Source organism: Trichoplusia ni, chromosome 3, assembly GCF_003590095.1.
Source record: "Trichoplusia ni isolate ovarian cell line Hi5 chromosome 3, tn1, whole genome shotgun sequence".
NCBI classification, from domain to species: Eukaryota; Metazoa; Arthropoda; class Insecta; order Lepidoptera; family Noctuidae; genus Trichoplusia; species Trichoplusia ni.
Window position 1 is genome coordinate 18805856 of NC_039480.1, and position 19018 is coordinate 18824873.

Below are 19018 nucleotides of genomic sequence, written 5' to 3' on the forward strand. Positions count from 1 at the left end.
TAATGAAGAGTGCGTTCGAGTACACCATCTAGAGTAAGTATTATTTTTTATATTTAATTTAGTAATACATTTCTTGAAAAAAATGCTTTCATTTTTTACCATCGCAATTTCTAATTAATATCATCTAATTCATGAATTAAGTTATCAATAATACAATTTAAATGTCATTTAAAAACCAAAGTTCTAAGTTTGAAGCTTATAATTCACAATATAATATGACTGAAACAAAATTTCTTCTCAAACGTCTCCAAAAATTCTCTTTTCATTTGTATTTTTGATAATTATAACCTATTTTTTTACGACTTATTTTGAAACTAAAATAAAAAACATGATTTGATTCAGAATTTGATCGTTGACGCTCTTGGGCTAAAATCCGCAATTTACAATTACAGAATGATTGCAATTGCGGTGAACAAAATGGGGGATTATGATAATTTTTTTTCTGTAGCCATCTTGTAGTTTAGTGCATAATAATGGATACATATTTATTTTGTCCTGTATGTACACTGTGTAGGGAATGTTTTTACGCGTTTTTATGCGTTAAACGCTGTGGGAAATTTCAATTAAATGAAAATCTTTTTTCAAGACACTACACAAATTCTGAAATATTAAGCAGAATGTCAACCAGTATTCATTTTCTTTGACAGGCTCATCTAATTCAGTCAATAGCTTGGCATTTGACATTACTGCCGCGACAGCTCATGATTAAGGACTCCGGTTAGGTCCGAAACTAGTCGGGCGATCCCGATAAATACGCGTGAGTATACCGCTATTAAAAATATAATCCAGAATCCTTACAAAAGGTATTATAAAAATAGTTTCTTCAGAAAAAAAGATACTGGTCTTTGTATACATCTATCTTTATTATCTTGCAGACAAAACAAAGTTTCAAATAAAAAAAGTCCAAGACAGCTCAGCCAGCATATCTCAGGATGTTTCAAGGGTGTGTTGCGTCACGTCAGAGGTCTACGGGCGGTTTGCACTCTGACACCAGGTTGTACATCAACCATACGACAATAAGAAGTCTATATAGATCAATCAAATCTTCCGAGTGTTTATTTCTTATTTATAGCCATAGAAACACTATTTATACATTAGGCAATTATCCAATTAATACATTCATAAAATGGTTATTAAATGCATGAGACATTCTTCGATCAGGGTCAGAGGTAAAATACTTATTTTAAGATGTTACAATAGTCATCGCGTTATCCAACTTCCTAATAATATTATAAACGCGAAATTTTGTATGTATGGATGTTTGTTCCTCTTTCACGCAAAAACCACTGAACGGATTTTGACGAAACTTAGTACACAGATAGTTTAATATAATATAATATATCCTGGGACAACTCACACACGGTCATCTGATCCCAAGCTAAGCAGAGCTTGTGTTATGTTAACCAGACAACTGATTAACTTACTTATACATTTCTAAATACATACATATTATAGATAAATTACACCCAGACACCGGAACAAATGAACATGCTCATCACACAACATATGTCCTGGGCGGGAATCGAACCCACGACATCCGGTATAGCAGTCAGGGTCACTAACCACTAGACCAACTGGCCCGTCAACCGCCCCAGTTTATAACCAGGATTAACGCATAGGATAGTTTTTACCCAGATTTTATGTTCCGAAGGGATCATTTTTTATTTGTAGCGGCCGGGTCTGCGGGCACCAGCTAGACACTAGTAAACGGTGAAGGAAAACATCGAGAGGAAAACTGGATTCTAAGTATGTGACGCTAGAGGTTTCACAAACATTCAAGTCACATGCACAAAGACACCCAGACTCAGAACAAACATTCGTGGATCACACAAATGCTTGTCCTACAAAATGGAATGTCGATACGTCGCGGAAAATTTGGCGTCAAACACTCGGCTATCCGTGCAGTCAATTTTCATTAAAAGTTTATAATATTATTACGATTAAATGGTTACTTCACCCTATTTACATCGCATAGCCGGGTAAGATCATAGGCCAATATATAAGATATTCAAATCGATGCAGTAACAGTATTATAGAAACTAATTATTATGTATTTGACGTCATTTGTCACTAATCTAGCAATTAGAAACAGTTTAGGGCAAAAGTTTATCTAGAAATCTTTACTAATGTTAAGCTGAAGAGTTTGTTTGTTTAGACCAAAATAAAAAAAATTGACAGCACGGATAGTGCTGTGCCGAGTGGTTGAGGTCTCCACGCCAAACCCAATGCGCGACGTGTTAGTTCGATCCCCGTAGGACAAGCGTTTGTGTGATCCACGAATGCTTGTCCTGAGTCTGGGTGTCTTTGTGCATGTGACTTGAATGTTTGTTATGCCCCTCGAGACAAGGATAAAATTCCGTCAAAGATAAAAGTCGTTTGCCAGTCACTTTTATAATGTTACAATAGTGACTCTAGTTGCACGGTTCCAAAATGTCATTCCCATGGAGAAGAACCGGCAAGAAACTAAAAAACTATTGGTTCGATTTGAAAAAAATATTTCAGTTTTAGATAGCCCACATTTTAAGGAAGGCTTATAGGCTATCACCAAGCTATGATTAATAGAAGTAGATCAGTAAAAAAATGCAAAAAGCATTCTCGGATCACACAAACGTTTGTCCTACGGGGATCGAACCCGCGTCACGTCGCGCACTGTGGGTTGGCGTGGTGACCTCAACCACTCGGCTATCCGTGCAGCATTATTATATAAGTCCTGTTACCTAGCAACATACATATCACATTTATATATAGTTAACCAACGTGATTGACTCGGTCACCAGTCAGCGCGGGTCGAACACGCGATCACTATCTTTATTACCTGTAAAACATCTTATATAACTAATATGTACTATGTTAACGAGATGAAAACCGATAAAGTGCGAGTCGTACTCGTTATTGTTAAACAATTCGGTTCGATAAAATTTGTGAGTAGCCCTCAAAATTCTTGAAATCTTTTGCTACACGCTGATCCGGGTATAAATTACTAGCGAAAATGATCCCACGGGGAAAGATCGGAATAAAATCAAAAGTTTTTTATCTCAAATAGACCGTTTTCCAAGAACATTCAAAACGTTACAATGATGGCTCTAGTTGCGCGGTTCCAAAGTGTCATTCTTATGGAGAAGAACCGACAAGAAACTTCATAAAAATCCTATGTGTTAATCCTGGTTATAAACTATCTGTGTACCAAGTTTCGTCTAAATCCGTTAGGTGGTTTTGCGTGAAAGAGGAACATTAATACATACAAACTTTCTCGTTTTAAATATTATTAGGATATGCATGTAGTAACAATACCGTTATTTCAATATCACAGATAGACTCTCCAATATGATTTGATGGTTTCGGAAGGCACGTAAAATTGTGGGTCCCGGCTGTTATTCATACATCTTGGACAGTCGTTACAAGTAGTCAGAAGCTTGAAAGTCTCCTTAGTTAGACAGCCAGTCTAACTAAGGAGTATCGTGTTGTCTGTAACTGTGTTGAGGAGGTCAGATAGGCAGTCGCTCCTTGTAAAACACTGGTACTTAGCTGAATCCGGTTAGACTGGAAGCCGACCCCAACATAGTTGGGAAAAGGCTAGGCCGATGATGACTCTCCAATATTAAATAGATTTAAAGATATAGTTCTAACAACAAAAATAATTTTGCTAGTATTTTAATAGCTATTTGTTTGCTATGACATCTGTCATCAACATATTATTCAAATGATGTAATACAAACGAATATAAGACCATAAACACAATGATTAACACTCAAACATTGTAGACGATAATCCGTCTCTTTCTAACCCGTAGCAAATGTAATATGTTAGAGTGAGACAAAAGATCCTTTACGTAAATATTTTGCCAATATTGTTATCGTTGCGAATCTTTGTCGATAAATATGTTTAGAAATCGTTATAACTTTGTTTAGGAATTGTTTTTAACCATTGATATATTAATTTTTTTTTTTTTTTTTATATTAAAAAAAACCCGAAGCCCAAAAAAGGGGTTTCCGTACCCCAAAGGGCTCCGCTCTGCTTTTTTATTTAATAAGTTATCGTGGTTTTGAATTTATTTTACAGAGGCAGGGTTTTTGTAAAAAAAAGTTTTTTTTTTACTCCCTCATTAATTAATTTAATCCTTGTGTGGCGGGGAGTTTCACAAACATTCAAGTCACATGCACAAAGACACCCAGACTCAGGACAAGCATTCGTGGATCATACAAACGCTTGTCCTACGGGGGGATCGAACCCGCGACAAGTCGCGTAGTGGGTTTGGCGTGGTGACCTTAACCACTCGGCTATCCGTGCAGTCGAATTAAAACTTGTTTAACATTTGTGTCTGCGCAAAAAAATCACATAAAGATTATTCACCTTTTAATACTTAATCAAACAGACACCTGTTATATCTAAGACCGTGCAAACATATGTATATAATATTCGTACGTTTGCACAGACGTATCTCATAAATAAATAATTTATGACCGCGTCCAGTTGACTTTGTCCTAGTTTGCAAAAGTTCTTGGTCCATTGCGTAAATGTAATAATTTATTATACGTTACACAATATCTATACGTAACTTTTTAACATTGACATTGGGTTATTGGCAGTTTCTATAATCTTTATTGTATGTCTAATACCTACTACTGTAGGTATGTATGTCACTGAACTCCTATACGGCTGTACCGATATGCGAAAAATTCTTTAATGGTTTGGGATGCGATTCACAAAACGACTTTTTTTTCAACGTTACGTAGTCGCAACTTCGTCCACCTTCTGAAATTCTTTTAAAACTGCAAAAGTTAGCGCGCCTTTGACGAAACCAGACAAAAACAGCATATAAGTATTTTGATCCAAGACGTTAGCTATCTCCATACCAAATTTCATCGATATTGGTCTCACCGTTCGAGCGTGAAGATGTTACAGACGGACACATTCCTACGTTCACATGTGTAATATTCGTGTGATAATATACGTCCTAATATCGAAGTTAAAATCTTATATCGGGTAAACAGATACGTAGCTTTGCATATATCGAGCCTTAGTTTCCACAAGAGATGTGCGATGGAAATGTGTCGTGCGAGGATGTCCGCTGAGTTACCACCAGAGCTGTGCTGACCGAGGCAAGGTGAATGAAGCGATTCTGTTGCTTCTCTTAATAAAATAAACGCGAACAACATCACATACATTGTTCTGAACCCAAAGTAAGTCGCTAAAGCACTTGTGTTATGGAATTCAGATACAACAAAGGTACCACAAACACCCAGACCCGAGACAATGTAGTATGAATTTTTACATTGACCCGACCGAGGATGGAGCCCGGGACCTCAGAGCTAGCGACACCTTGAAACCGGTGCGTACGCCACTCGACCACGGAGGTCGTCTTTACAAACACATCCCTCGCTACGCATCTGATGATAAAACAATATAAGCCTTGGTATAAAAGGACCATTTCAAGGTCAATTTGCAAGTAATTTGTTATTATAACGCCCTTGACCTTATTTACTCTATTCGAATGAGGTTTTAGTGATAGTATGTGTTAATTAATAAAATCATTAAGGCGAATGTCAACACATTTTTGCATTAGTTTTGGTCTGTAATATTTAAGATTCAAAAGATTAGACGAAAAATATGAAGCTAGCTGACCGTACGAAAAGACTTAAAGAAAACAAATCCCTTGCATTATCACAATTGAATTCGAGGGTATTTTATTAAAATCGCGAAAGTTTCCAAAAACATTCAAATCACATGCACAAAGACACCCAGACTCAGGACAAGCATTCGTGGATCACACAAACGCTTGTCCTACGGGGATCGAACTAACACGTCGCGTACTGTGGGTTTAGCGTGGTGACCTTAACCACTCGGCTATCCGTGCAGTCAAGCTAGGTTCGTGCCTAGATTACTTCATCGACAGTCAGTCACTAGATCAATGAGACAGTTACATATGATATACTAGCTGCTGCCCGCAACTCCGTCCGCGTGGACTTCAGTTTACAGCGCGCGCTCGTTCCCGTTTCCGTGGACATGCCGGGATAAAATGTAGCCTTCGTTAAGATCAAATTACATAAAACCCACTGGTCTCAAATTTCATCATTTTAAATAAACAACATTTAAGCCAAATTATAAAGCCGTAGTCCGTTCCAAAAAAAATGTTTCATGTCAAATTTCACTCCCCTATCCCCCGCCTTACCATCCTTTTCTCCAGTTAAAAAGTAGCGTCTATCCTTCCTCAGGCTCTACACTATCTGTGTACCAATTTCATCAAAATCGGTTCAGTAGTTTTGGCGTAAAAGCACGACAAACACACATATATACTTTCGCATTTATAATATTAGCATGGAATACAGATAGGAGAGTTCTCACGTTGTACAGGAAGGTCAGAGGTCACTGTAAAGAGACCTCGTGCATAACCGCGTGCAGGCGCCCGTGTCACGGTCCTGTCATGTGTCACCTTTAACCTATCATATCTTTATAACGACGCTGTAAATCGGCATAGAAATAAAATCATTTATTCTGCATGGAGGATATATCATACATTTTACGTGTCTTTTTTGGGAATGTTGGAGTCGATATTTTCTATCTGACTACCCTGAGAAAGGTCGTAATAAACTCAGGGGTCGCAGTATTTACACCTATCCCTTGGGGAGGAGTCCAAGGGACTAGAGCCAGCCAGAGTCGCGCAGAGTATGCGTATGTATTACGCTTGTCGCTTACATTAAAAACTATTATGTTCACATAAAAAATTACTCAACAAATCATAATTAATCATATACCAATTACCACATTTACTCAACAAATCTACATAGACTTACATGACAACCTACGATTATTAAAACTAGCTATTAAGGACTAATAAAAGCATAAACGGTTTAGTAACCAATTCGAACGAATACATTACAAAATTTCGATCTACCGGATTCACCCGCTCCTAATTTTGTCTCGGGCGAATCTGCCCTTAAGCCGACTGCCCACTACAACGTTCCATACCATGACCGTGCTATGAACGTGTCCGGCAAAAACTTATTCTCTGTATTCAAAAGTATGCGACCATGCCCACTAGCCCGTGCCGTTACCGACCAGCATCGTCGCCTTTTTAATATAGAGAATATTTTTTTGCCTGACACGTTCATATCACGGTCATGGTATGGAACGGTGTAGTGGGCAGACTCCTTTAAAAAGTATTCAAAATATATACTACTACTAAAGAATATAATTATGCCGCATAAACAAACTAAGTAAAAAACTAAAATAAATCATTGTTCTCTATGGTAATATTTTGACATAAGCTCACAAGTCGTATTAGAAGATAAATCGAGATATTTTGACAGTTCACTTGGCGGGAAAATAGGAAGAACGGGATGCCTGCGGAAACAAGGATTGGATTAGGTTAGGTTATTTTGTCGTTGGACTCCCAGGCCCCCTCCACTCAGGCGAGGTCGGAGTGCCGCTGGGTCTTTTTAGTGGGTATACCGGGAACGTCGTTTACCGGGGAGTCCCACATACCCCTCTCTCGCTCCCCGGCGGGAAGGGGATGCGTAATAGCATTTTTTCCCAGCGAAAAAAAAAAAGTTCGCTAAATTAACTTCGCAAGAAGACGTATCTATTGAGGGATATTTTTTTAAAACACAAGACTCTATCCCACTATTTTGTCATCAAACGAAGCTAAGAACTTTCTTGATTAAGCCATCAATATTCTATTTAACTGCACTTTCATTTGAGTGCCCACTTCTGATATTCACCAATTCTGATATTCCTCCCATCCCCCCCCCCCCTCCCCAAAACCTTTAATACATGCCTAAGAACACTCACCCGTAATTCACCTTTTATAGAAAAAGAAAACTAAATTGACATTGCTCCCGTTCGGTAGATATTATGCCACCGACAAAAAGATACGTCAAACTTATTTTTTGTGATGGGGTTAAAATTCCTAAAAATGTAATTTTTATTTGGTAAAAAAAAATGCATAGTTTGATAAATAAAAACCTTTTAGTAAAATTCGAATTAGAAAAGAAGTACCTATCGAGAAATATAAGCAAATTCTAGGCCGATCTAAGACTAAAAAATACGAAATATAGAGCCCGCGAAAACGAAACAATATGGCGCATCAATGACATAATTCTAAACCAAATAGGTGTGAAGCATATAGGTTATGTTTCGTAAAATATACAGAGGCTCAATTATTATTATTATTCTGAGAAGTAAATAGAGAGCGGTTGGTGTTGAAAGTTTGTCAAAATATGCAATGCAATTTTCTTAATTTATGCTAGGGTTTTTCGCGGTATATCGGTATATCACTATTTTAAGGCTTCATACCTATGCAGCTATGAAGCAATACGGTAATTAGGGAATATGCATAAAATTTGAAATGACCTAAAATATTTTTTTCTCGAATACTTATTATCGTAATATTATAATGAAAAGGATTTTTTTTATTTACTTATTATTTAAACCCCTAAAATAATATGCAAAAAGTGCAAAATAAAGGAGCGAAATTCAAACTTCCAAAACGCGCCACCATTGGTCGAACGAAATGTGACGTCATCTGACACGACATTGTATTCATCAGCTGAAAAGTCCACAGTAAACACTAAGGTAAACACCCACTGGACGTGTCATGTGACGTCACGCAAAGCGCGCGCAAAATGGCGGCGTTTGAACTGCTTACATTTTTTAAGAGTTTTAAATTTCATTTTAAAAAGTATCTAGAGTATTTTGAAAACCATTAATATTTTTTTCTACGTTATAAAACAGTAAACTATGAATTTAAGACAAAAAAAGAAAAACATGAATATTCCCTATTTATTTTCGCAGGTCTCCAAGAAGAACTTTTGTGAGATGTCAATAAATAAAAGTAACTTCATCGCCATCTATTAACAGTTTACGACACTAACTAGATAAGAATCGTTCTAATCTGCCGATACTCGTATCAGCGCCATCTATGATTACCGTTGCGAACTAACTCGTAGATCACGCGATGAAATAATGTTTTATCTGGCGTCCAAATACTATGGCGCGAAATAGATGAATTATCTATTTTTAAATATATTTATTAAGCAATCGTATGTAATTTAAATGTATTATATACACATGTTATTACAATAGCAAAAAAATAATGCTGTAATTTCATACAGCATTTGCTATTTGATAATATTAATTTAATACTAAAATGATACAAGTTCTCTCTTTAGTTGCGAATTGCCGTAAGCTTAAAGGAAGAATATTATTCTCAATTCAATTGTACTTTTATCATCTGTATTTTACAACTTTTACTGGTTGCAACAAGCGTTGCAAGATTTTAATGATTCTTTTGTCTTTGAAAACTAGTACTTTTAATGAGGTCCTATTTAAATTTAAGCAAGAATAGACATTTTTGGCTATCCCCAATGAGTTTTTAATGTTCTACACGAGGAAATTTTGAATCAAAACTATATAAAGACATGAAACGGCAAAACAAAATAATTTCGTCATTCAAATTCTTGAAACATTTTGAGTCACTTTTCAATATAATTGAGTATTTTCGTCTAAAAACGTCTATCAATCTTATCTACAATCAAAAACGACTTAGTCACAAACTCATGACGCGAAAACGCGCGTCATCGCGCGACAATGCGCTTCGTGAATGAGGAAAACTGTCAACAGTCATTTCAAATTTTGAAATGGCTTGAGTAAGACTAGGTATTCTATACCACTATTTACAATGCAAAATCAAAAACCAAAAGTCATTTATTCAAATAAGGCTACTAGGTAGCACTTTTTGAAGGTCAAATTACATTGGACAGCACCCAGTTTTGCCCACCCGTCACCGCTTCCTAAGTGCTTTTGCTGTGAGAGAAGAAACGGCGCAACAAACTCACCAGGAGCACGCTGTCTTTCAATGGCCGATGAATGAATGGATATTAGATTAAATTTGACGCTCTTCGTATTCTCTTAGGCATTTTTTTAGTAATTAATTGGCTTTTACGTATTCTCCTAAGATTTTTGACAACACAATAATAATTAAATGATGTAACGGTTTACTCACGCGTATTTATCGAGGTAGTTCGACTTGCGATCCCGCCGCGTCTGCTCATTTTTAAGGACTCCGGTTGGGTCCGAAACTAGTCGGGCTACCCCGATAAATACGCGTGAGTAAACCGTTACATCATTTAATAATGAATCATTCTCACGACAGTTACTATCAAAACATGATTGTAAATTTATAAAATTCACAGTGAGTATTTTTCCCTTTACTGAATTTACTAAGGACTCTTAGGAGATTATGAATACTGCCCAGACGAATGCTGGATAGAAAACGTATATCCGGCTTGAATGTTAGCCGAATACCAGGTATCCGGAAGCCAAACCTCTCATCAATTTCATCTCTAATAGAAATACAAAAAAGACCAATACTCGCTCACATTCAGCCAACAATTGTGACCGTCAGCGTAACGCGAGTTATAAAGTTTATACGTCTAAGGTCACGAGGTCATATAAAGGTGAAAGGTTAACGGTGACTCACCTAACACCATACTGGTACGGATCCACCACCAGCAGCTGCGGTTATCATGTCAGGTGGCAATTGTTTCTAATGTCACCGCAACAACGCCATCTGTGTACCTGGAAAGGAAACATATTTAAGAATTAATTAATATATTTAAAATACTTACGTTTTTAAATCGGTTAAGCAATTTTTATAGTTGTAAATTGCATTGTTATTGGATTTGAAGCAATCCTGAAAATTTCAGCCTGCTATCTATCGGGAAGTGCTTCGAAATCGGGTTACAAAAAACCAACCGGAACTACAAACAAACAAACAAACAGACAAGAAAGTGAGTGTATAAAAACGTGTGAAAATAAATATTTATGATTTTGGACACTTCACAGACAGGTTAATAAAAAAAATTAAATACGTAAATACGTATTTTTCTATGATGACATAGTAACTTCACTTGCTAGTTAAAAGCGTACTGGTAAGTGACGTCACACGCGATTTTATTTCACTGCATCCCTTATTTTTTTATTTACTAGGTTAAAGAAAAAAATCTTAGTCAATATTTTCTGAAAATCATTTTTTTTTAAACTTTTGAAATTGCAGTTATAAAGAAATAAGAGCGTCAAACTTAAAAAAAAACAAATCCTACCCAATAAAATGAGATTCTCTTGCCAGTAACCCGAACTTAATATCCTCTCTCTTAATTATCTTACGGCTGATAACCTGGTGTCAGACTTTAAGCTTCTGACGTGACTTGACGCACCGTTGACAATTCTCAAGTGTGCAGGTTTTCTAACAACGTTATTTATCACAAAAAAAAACTTATAAAATTTATATACGCAAGAGGTTAACCAAGAACAATATAAGTTATTTTTTTAAAACACACTGACACACAACCATACAGCCAGAAACGTCAATAACAAATAAAAGGCGAAGTGATTGAAATCGCGATAAGACAATTTATTCTTTTAACGTTCAAGATAAGGGTATTTTTATAACAATAACAATAGAAAATGATTTAGAAAGAATATTAGGCGGTTTACAGATGGAACAACTTTAGTAGACAATTGGAAACATTTTCAAATTGACTGCACGATTGGTTGAGGTATCCACACCAAACCCACAAAGCGCGACGTGTCGCAGTTTCGATCCCCGCGTGTGAAAAGCATTTGTGTGATCCACGAATGCAAGTTCTGAGTCTGGGTGTCTTTGCGCATGTGACTTAAAGTTTGTGAAATCACAGCGACACAAGGCGGGAGTCATTTTCAAGAGACACTAAAAATCTCTTCGGCAAAATAACTAAAAACTACCGCCTAAAGAAGTCTGCAAATATGTTTGCTACAATAATAACTGCACGCGTGCGATTGACAACAATTGCTTATTTTGGAAGGTTTGACAAGGGTTAAATCAAAGATGGCGGCATGTGTCAAAATGAAAAACTATCTTTTGAATAGTTGTTTCATCTGCATAGCGCCTTAGAAAAAAATAAATTGACGGTGATAAAATCGTATCCGGTGTAGATTTTATCTTGGATGACATTGAAATACACAGGTCATCAAGATTCAACTGTGATTTATGTTCAAAAATAAAAATAGGTACACCTTTAGTAACCCCCTTCTAAATAAGTAATGTTTAATAATAGACCCCTTTTTTTGGTAAGGCGGGTTCGTCCTCGTGGACACCCACTCCCTCGGGGGAGGAAATGTTTAGCGTCAGACTCTTACTGACTAAACCTGAACCGCCGTGCTACGTCTTCCGCGTTTTTGTGACGGTGTATGGAAATGCGTTGCAGTCAAATTCAAATTAATTTGTTAAACATAGGTGGTACACTTGGTGTAAAATTACAGTCCTACATAAACTCAGTGCCGTATTATTCATAAGGCACTTTAGGCCAGTGCCTAGGGGCCCACTATGACCAGGGGCCCATCACCAGAGAAGGTATCTTAAAACAAACTCGATAAATTTTTCACTGAATGGAAACACTTGAACGACAACACTTTAACTTGAACCAAGGGGGCCCCCACTCCCTTATTGCCTCAGGGCCCCTGGGCCCCTAGATCCGACCTTGCATAAACTAATAATAGACCCTTGAGTTGGTTTCGACAATAGGTTTGACAAAGATGAACTGCTTAAAAGTTTAGGTGAGGTTAGGTTAGGTTAGGTAAAATTTATATCTACCATATTCTGACGTCACTCGCAATTCACATTCGCATTCACCATAATTTGATCAATTTATGTATGCCAAGGTCAAAAGAGGAAATACATATGTACCGTGTCGGACGATGAAAAAAAAGTTGTTACCATCCCTATTCCTTTAAGGATAGTCAGGAGGAGTCAACGTCAGCGAGCTTAGAAGAATTAAAAAATTAGTCAAGTACGAGACAAACTTACGACACTAAGGATTCCGTACAAAATAGCAGCACCCAACCAATTTAAGGACGTATTAACTTTTGCTTAAAAAGTGATGCAACGGTTTACTCACACGAATTTATCGAGATTGCCCGACTAGTTTCGGACCCAACCGGAGTCCTTAATCATGAACTGTCGGCGAGCGAGAGAGTCGAACTGGGTCCGAAACTAGTCGGGCACTCCCGATAAATTCGTGTGAGTAAACCGTTGCATCATTTAATAATGAATCATTCTCATATTATTATAGACTGCGTCACGATAAAAATTCTTTAAAAATTGGAATGATTTGTTGCTTCTTTATCCTTCAAACTATTTGTCATCACTATTCCACAGATAAAGATTTTTTTTCCCGCGCAAATATCTATTTGACAGTTGAGACCACCATGCGAAATGGCCGATTTTAGAAAAAACATTACGATAACGTTAGGTAAGAGATAAAAATGACATTTATCAAGATTGTTTTAACTTTTTTAAGACGTTTGTTCTTGGAACTTAATATGACGCAAATCTGATTGCAGTGAAAAGTTTGTTTGCAGTTCAGTTCAGGAATTACGAGTACAACTTCGAAAAAAGAAAGTTTTAAATATAGATGTAGGCCCAATTATTGAGCATACCATTTATCAATATGAGCAGAGCAGTATCTAATGATAATGTTACAAAAACGGGGAGAAGATGCGTGCGAGCAGATCGACTAGAAATTGTACCGCAGAGGTCCCCACGCCAAATCCAACGCACGTAACGTGTCCCGGGGTTCGATCACGTAGGACAAGCATGTGTGTGATCCACGAATGCTTGTCCTGAGTCTGGGTGTCTTTGTGCATGTGACTTGAATGTGTACGCGACACAGGGATTAAATTCCATAATACGAAGGTCGTTTTTGAAAAAAAAACCACGTAAATAATATAATACCACATCTTACATAAACCGTACTATTTCTTATCATTGTCACACCTTTCACAATCTGTGTTGACAAACACACCTGTTAGAGATACGATTATCATGATAAGGATTCCACGATTGTAACAAACGTTTATTTAGAAATGTTTTATTGATAAGAGCTCGGTATATCTGCTAAATGAGCTGAAGTATTTCAAAGAACTCTTTCTTTTTCAATTGAATAGCGTATTTGACTAAGGGCTGATTTTTCAATCGTCAGTTAAATTTTATCTGAGGAATAAATATGGCCGTTTGACATATTTCCTATACAAAAGCTGTCAAAACGTCAAACATATTCGTCGAATAAAAGTTATATGGCGATTGAAAAATCGGCCCTAATTCTTGTAATAAAAATCTGTTTAAATCTATATTGAGCAATTTTAATTTATGTAGTTTATTCTGTATTTTAAGAGGGTTTTAATGGAAATTCTTTTATAAATGGAAAGCCTAGTTTGTTGTATCATAGATTACATAAAATGTCCTACTGACGAGTCAGCTAAATTTCGACTTAAATTGGTTATTATTGAAAGGGCTGGGAAGATAACCTGGAAATAACACGTTTATTTAATATACCCAAAAGTGTAGTATCCCTAAATGCCTTCCACCACATCATAAAGCAATATTATTTTAGTGATTTCTTAGGTTTAAGCGAATATTAGACATTGAAATGAAACTACTTTTACGGATTTTATCGCGGTTTAATTTTAGATTTTTGAGAAGAACGAGTAGCATCTTCTATCAAGACGAACGCCATCTCAGTCTGCCCGTGACCATGATACCTGCAAAGGTAACAAAACGTCGGGAACTACAATCTAAAATTAAACCAAGATAAAATCCGTAAAAGTAGTTTCATTTCAATAATATTATTGTATTGTGGAAAAGTGACAGCGCAATTAATACTTTAACTACTCCGTTGTCTCCGTGACCCAAAATGTGTCTTGGCCTCTGATACGAGAGAGCGCCACCTCACCCAATCCTTGGCCACTTCTCGCCAGTCATCGGCGTGAAGCGCCCGAAGGTCCGCCTCATCTGTATCACTCTAGCGATACCTGGGTCGACTTCCAACACCACAGGGCGACTTCCTGTTGGTCGTCTCAGATACGCTCTCTTCACACCGCGCTCTTCTCCCATCCTTTCGACGTGGCCGAGCCAACGGTGTCTGTGAGCTATTATTTCTCCAATGATGTTAGAGATGACTGCGAGTTTCAATGCCATGTGGCAATACACGGCGTAAAACTTCATCTCTCTTCTTCATCCGCTATAATATGATTAATGAATGAAACGGTTTACTCACGCGTATTTATCGGGATCACCCGACTAGTTTCGGACCCAACCGGAGTCCTTAATCATGAGCAGACGCGGCGGGATCGCGAGTTGAACTGGCTACCCCGATACATACCCGTGAGTAAACCGTTACATCATTTAATAATGAATCATTCTCATCGATATTTACTATCGTTATAATATTACTTTCAGACATGGGCCCTTGAATTGAGTAAAATACAATGTATCTGTCTAACTTCAGAGCGTAGCTAGTTAATAAATAACAAAGCAAGTTTATTAACGTGCAAATAACGTTGATTGCTTTAAATTGTTTGATTACTAATGGCGCAGTAGTTAATAATAAATGGCGCCCGTGCACACGGCGGCATAGCTGTGACAGATGACATACGTGGAACAAAATTAGGATATCACCTATTTTTTTTATATCTTCACTTTTATTTTATTGGCCGGCAATAATCGAAAAAGAAAATACGTGGATAGTCTGTTTCGGGTTTCCATTTTCATGGACAAAACTCTTCCTTATGGAAAAGGGAATTAAAGTCGAACAGTTGTCTTTTAATCTATATCGATACTAATATATAAAGCTGAAGAGTTTGTTTGTTTGAACGCGCTTATCTCAGAAACTACTGGTTCAAATTGAAAAATTATTTTTGTGTTGAATAAACCATGCATCGAGGAAGGCTTTACGCTATAAACCATCACGCTGCGACTAATAGGAGCGAAGATACAATGGAAAATGTGGAAAAAACAGGGTAGGTATAAATCATAACTTATATCTTCTAACCACGGGGACGAAGTCGCGGGCAACAGCTAGTCTTCTAATAAAATTAAAGAAAGTGTCCGAGGGTCTTCTTGCAGGGGCACGGGCCCGGGGTGTTTTTAGTCGGTGAAAGTCCGATATATCGCCACACCGTGCTTTAGGCGTGAACCTCAACAACATAGTTTTTTGCCGCCTAGCCACAGTACAGGCCTGTTTTTTGGCAAAGTGAGTTTTTATCTTCGTGGTCTTTATGAACTCTTCGTGCCCAGCCACTCGGTTAAGGAAGTGGGTAGTGTCACACTCTTACTGGCTAAACCTGAACCGTGCAACAACTCCCGAGTTTTTACGGCGGCAATGCATCGATTCATCGCGCTCCAGTCAACAGGCTGTTTACAAGGCATACCGTTGACAATGCAAAAAAGAATATACACGAATTTAACTGCGTATCATACGAATTCGCGCGCTTTTGCAAAAATCACCCAACATGAAAAAATCTGTAGCTTGTAACATTCGTTTACGGAATTCCCTAATAGCTTCAGGGCAATAACATTACGAACAAGTATTTTTTTTAGTATTAGCTTTTGTTCGATCATCAGACCAGCTCGGCGTACTATAATATCGTATTGGCGCCAAACTATGACCAAGTTATGGCTGTTTCCCATATATTTTTCGACTACACACACAACACACATGGATAGCCGAGTGGTTGAGGTCACCACGCCAAACAAACCGCGCGCGACTTGTCGCTGGTTCGATCTCCACGTAAAACATTTGATTGATTGACGAATTTTCGTTCTGAATTTGGGTGTTTCGAATTGTATCTTGAATATTCGTAAAACTCGACAAGGATTAAATTAATTGGTGTAGGAGCCATTCCTGATATGAAACAAAGTCTTTATCAAGAGTGTCTATGTTTAATTCAGCCATTTTATCATGAAAGGGTCACAAATATACACACTGACTCTCAAATTTTTGGTCTCGAATGCGAAAAATTTCAAGAACTCCATGTTTTCAAGAACTTTTCAAAGTTTCATCCATACATACATACATTGCAAATTGAATAAAATATAAGCAAAAAATGACACATATGACAAGGTCAGAGATAATAAATAATCATTTCACATCAGAGATAAAAGTGTAAAACAATAAAAACTACTCATGATAAGATTTGACCTTAAAATCAAAATGGTGGAAACGCTGACACTATCATTGTGATAAAAGCAGAAAAAATGTTGATATAATAAAACAAATTATACTCTTAAAAATGTATTGCTGATTTTGTTTCTGTTTAAACATTACTTGCATTTTTTTGCATGACTGTCTACAAAAACTGAATTTAAAGTTAATTTTTATATGTGTAAAAGTCTATTTTACAACATTTTTATTGAAACTGAAATGTTTTTTATGTAAGAGGTTTCGTTGGAATCTCAACATAACAAAATGTTTTCCAATAAGTTTTTTTTTTTTGTACACTACCACAATGTATGAATTTAAATTTCATCATAAATAATCTTTAAATTTTCAAGCAGTGTTTATTTTTTTTATGATTATGGTTGCACACTACTAATTAATTATTTTATGATTGAATCATAACAAAAATTCACCTTTGCCTAATTTAATCAATTGCAAAAGTAGGGCAATTTTTATCTTAGAAATTCTTATTTGATTGTTAACTTTGATTATTAATTATCAAGCCAAAATAATAGATAGCCATTTCATTATTATTAAAAAAACATTTTTAATTATTTGGTTCCTGAAAAATTAATAAATAAACTTTATAGTTACACTATATTTTAATCCTAGATTGTGTTATTAAAATATGTCAGCAATAAAAATAAACCTTTTGATTCATAATATTGAAAATGTACGTCATTAAAATAAATAAACTGCAAATAGCTATTCAAAACGTAAACACAACACAACAAGAGCATAGACATTAGCAATAACGTCTACTTTAAGAGTTACAACAAGCCAAGGTAACAGTTATTCAACCTAATACTTTTTTTATTTGCTCAACAAGCAAAGTAAATAATACACGACCAAAGATCATCGTAATTACGAGAACCAAGTACAAAAACCAGTTTCGCAACTTTGAGTACACATAACTGCACAAATACACTGACAAATAACGCTATACCTCACTGACGTGATGTAATACGCCCATATAAATCGACAAGTAGAATATTTAAGACCTGAAATTTCATTTAGCTGCGGAATTTACATAAAAAATACGATACATTATGATGTGTGTGGCGAGACCAAGCTGATCTTTCGCAACACCCGCTGAAAACTTAGTCTGAATTAGCGTCAAAAACTTACCGGTAGTGAATAATAAAGCGTGTCCTTGATTCACTTGTAATATTTAATTCTTAAAACAACGTGGAAAATTAGGAAAATACCGTTTCCAATACATTAAGAACGATGCACGAACGTAGACACAGATTAAAAAATAATGGTAAAAATCTCCAAATTGTATGTGTTGACGTTTCAGTTTGATATTGCAAGCAGTGATATTTTGTAATGTCAAATACGTATTCTCGAATCATGGTCACAAAAAAGTATTGATATCTCGATGTGCTCGTTGCATATTTTTATTTTAAATTTTATAATAAGAGTAATTAGGCAAACGTGTATTTGTGCGTTTTATAATTTGATGTATATTTATTATAATATTCATAATAAATATACTTCAAATATATTATTACAATATCAATAAAATTGTAACATAAGGAGAGATAGCGAAGAGTTTTAGGCGTGAAGAAATAAAGATTATCAAAGCGTTCCATGAGTAATTATACCACAAAACTCCTAAATCTGATTACTAAAGTTCTACTGCTTAAATTTCTTATTTCATACTAATCTAAACAAAATATTTCCAATTTATATGGTTCTTACATTGTAAAACATTTTGTAACGTTCAATCAGCTGGCATCCCTCCCTAGCAAACGTCAAAATTTTTCGCACGCCATTGTGTGCGGAAGTCACCCATTTTTAAATTCCAAAAATCACAGTTTTACAACAACAAAAATCAAAATACAATCATCAAAATAGACTTGTTAATCAAAAATGGGTTTGCCAGGTTGTGGTATACCCGAGAGTGAGCTGCCGCCATGCTGGTCTGACGACGTTCGGATGAACGCGCTATTCGCACCTTTTCGTATAAAAACTGCTAATCCCGA

General features: G+C 36.3%; 1 protein-coding gene across 4 annotated transcripts in view; it reads right to left on the reverse strand.

Annotated features, from left to right (window-relative positions):
• Positions 1-18345, reverse strand: part of LOC113492264 (pantothenate kinase 3-like) — a 41453-nt gene extending 23108 nt beyond the window's left edge. Inside the window, exons 1-3 of one of the 4 annotated variants that reach the window (XM_026869695.1) lie at positions 18159-18345; positions 10478-10575; positions 7271-7341 (exon numbers count right to left, since the gene is read on the reverse strand). In XM_026869695.1, coding sequence (XP_026725496.1) covers positions 7271-7341; positions 10478-10487 — 81 coding nt within the window. In that variant the 5' untranslated portion in view covers positions 10488-10575; positions 18159-18345. Of the gene's footprint in view, positions 1-7270; positions 7342-10477; positions 10576-11099; positions 11364-18158 lie in introns of those variants that run through there. The other 3 variants (XM_026869692.1, XM_026869694.1, XM_026869697.1) reach the window with 3 other exon arrangements.
• Positions 18346-19018: the final 673 nt, after the last annotated feature.